The 2,617-nt window shown below is 47.7% G+C and overlaps 1 protein-coding gene across 1 annotated transcript; it reads right to left on the bottom strand.

The window, feature by feature from the left end:
* Positions 1 to 452: 452 nt before the first annotated feature.
* Positions 453 to 1,705, bottom strand: LOC106879749 (uncharacterized). The gene is made up of 2 exons (XM_014929428.1): positions 1,310 to 1,705; positions 453 to 1,094 (listed from the first exon to the last, which is right to left on the bottom strand). Exons 1-2 carry the CDS (start codon positions 1,703 to 1,705, stop codon positions 453 to 455), a joined length of 1,038 nt encoding a protein of 345 aa, XP_014784914.1.
* Positions 1,706 to 2,617: the final 912 nt, after the last annotated feature.

The raw sequence follows: 2,617 nt of genomic DNA on the forward strand, positions 1-2,617 counted from the left end.
GTTTATTTATGAATACTACTGTGTCTGTTATAGTTTTCAGGGCCCAACCTGAAAGTTTAGATGAAGGAAAATGCATTCCCTGTGCATTTATACTGCAAGTATTTCCATTAATTATCTTGTTTCTGTACTATATCCACATTCTCAGCTACTTTCAAAAATTCCCAACAGCGTTGACTCGAAAACTCGTAAATATGGCATACTAGTTACTCTATGAAACATTAAATTAGACATTAACAGGAAAACGAAGATCCACCCATCCATCAATCCATGCATCCATCCATCCATACATACATACATACATACATATATACATACATATATATGTATATGTAGTTTTCCGTCGATGCGACAAAGACCATTTAGTCATTGTGGGGTGGGGGTGGGCTTGTTTTGTGAGTCCGCAGATGGCTAATGAAGCCAATCTGCTCCCGAAAGAGTCTTTGACAGTGTGATCAGGGAATGATAGCGCCTGCTACAGGGTTGTTAGCTCTGTTCTTTCTGGCTTGTCTGCGGTATTCTGCACCAGCGATCCTATTGGTCTCGCGTGTGTTGGCACCCTTGTGGACAGCTGATCGCCACCTTTCTCTGTCTAGAGCAGACTGCTCCCAAGTGTCATGGTCGATGTTGAAGGCTTTCAGTGAGGCTTTCAGAATGTCCTTAAAGCGCTTCTTCTGGCCGCCTTGTGAGCGTTTTCCCTTTTGCAGCTCGCCAAAGATCAATCTTTTTGGTAATCGATCGTCTGACACATGAGCTACGTGCCCAGCCCAGCGAATCTGAGACTGCATCAAGAGGGTATGGATGCTGGGCAGGTTAGCACGTATTAGTACCTCGGTGTCCGGATCCTGTCCTGCCACTTTATGCCGAGAAGTTTTCTGAGGCGTATTGTATGAAAGTGGTTCAGCTTCCTGGCATAACGCTAGTAGACCGTCCAGGACTCGCAGCCATTTAGCAGCGTTATGAGAACAACAGACCTGTATACCTTGATCTTTGCCGGCATTTGCCTTGCCGAGTCTGGCGTTGATTTCCTCATCGACGACAATATTTCTATAGAGTGTGCTACCAAGGTAGGTGAACCTGTCCACCGCGTTCAGTCGCTACCCATTGAAGGAGATGTCGGGCTCAACTTAGGGCTTGGTTGGAGCTGACTAATTCATTACCTCAGTGTTTTTTTTTGTATTGATGGTAAGGCCAAAGTTCTTGCAGGCGCGAGAAAAAACAAGTCAACGTTGTGCTGCATGTTGGACTCAGTGGCAGTATTGAGAGAGCAGCCATCGGCGAACAGGAGGTCGTTGACGGTGTCTACTGAAACCTTGGTTTTCGCTTTGAGCCGTCCATGGTTGAAGACTGAACCGTCGGACCGGTACTTGATTCCGATGCGTATGTCAGTGTCCCTGAAAGCATCTGTCAGCATAGCTGAGAACGTAAGGCTGAACGTAGTGGGAGCAAGGAATCCTTGTTTCACTCCGTTGTAGACAGGGAATGGATCAGAGGTCTCTCCGTTGTCCTGTACCATTGCCAACATGCCATTGTGTAGTCGTCTTACGATGGTGATGCATTTTCTGAGGCATCCGTACTTCGCCAAGATTCTCCAGAGACCTTCTCTACTATCGGTATCAAAGGCCTTGGTCAGGTCGACGTAGGTGGAATAGAGGTCGACGTTTCTCTCCTGACACTTCTCCTGCAGCTGTCTAGCAGCAAACACCATGTCGATAGTCCCACGCTCTCTCCGGAAACCACACTGGCTCTCAGGTAGGAGACCCTTATCTATGTGTGCAATGAGGTGGTTGTGCAAAACTCTAGCCAGGATCTTGCCTGTGATGGACAGCAGTGAAATTCCGCGATGATTGTTCCAGACCCGGTGGTTTCCATTTCGCTTCTAGAGGTGGATGATGGAGGCGTCCTTGAAGTCTTGAGGCATTGTCTCGTGCACCCAGGTAAGCTGAAGCAGCTGGTGGATTCTCCTGGTCATGGCCATACCGCCTTCTTTGAACACTTCAGCTGATATGGAGTCAGGATCAGGTGCTTTGCTACTGGACAGTAGGCAGCATGCTTTCTGAATTTCCTCGCAAGTTGGTTCGACGTCCATTGACCCTTCAACGGGGACTTGAGGTAGTCTATCGATAGCTTCACCATTGACGGTGGAAGGACTATTCAGGACGCTGTTGAAATGTTCAGCCCATCTCTCTAATACATTTTCCTTGTCGGTGATCAGCGTTGCCCCGTCAGCACTGAGGAGGGGAGACAGTGTTCTTGCAGTAGTAGGGTTGTAAACCTTCTTCAAGCTGTCATAGAAATTCTTCATGTCATTTTTGTCTGCAAAGCCCTGGATCATGTCTGCTCTGCTGCAAAGTCAGAAATCCTGCATCTGGCGCAACTTCGTTTGGATTGTGCTCCGTAGAATCCGCAGTATCTCTTCCTTTGAAACTGACTTGGGGTCGGTGAGGTGAGCTTTGTAAACACGACGCTTTTCGTCTAATAGTTGCTTGATCTCCATGCAGTTCTCATCAAACCAGTCTTTGTAGATGGCCCAAGGCATTCCATGGCTGTGTGGTACAACGTCACCCGGAGTGCAGCCCAGGCATCCGCATTATCCTTACATTGTAGCGCAATGGGATCG

Source organism: Octopus bimaculoides, chromosome 7 (genome assembly GCF_001194135.2).
Source record: "Octopus bimaculoides isolate UCB-OBI-ISO-001 chromosome 7, ASM119413v2, whole genome shotgun sequence".
NCBI lineage: Eukaryota > Metazoa > Mollusca > Cephalopoda > Octopoda > Octopodidae > Octopus > Octopus bimaculoides.

What these genes read in the sequence shown, in the direction of transcription:
- LOC106879749 (XM_014929428.1), bottom strand. Translation starts at nt 1,705, where the DNA reads ATGGTGTTTGCTGCTAGACAGCTGCAGGAGAAGTGTCAGGAGAGAAAC. An exon ending in GGCTCAAAGCGAAAACCAAG is followed by an intron (nt 1,095 to 1,309) that starts GTTTCAGTAGAC and finishes TTCAATGGGTAG; the next exon opens with CGACTGAACGCGGTGGACAG.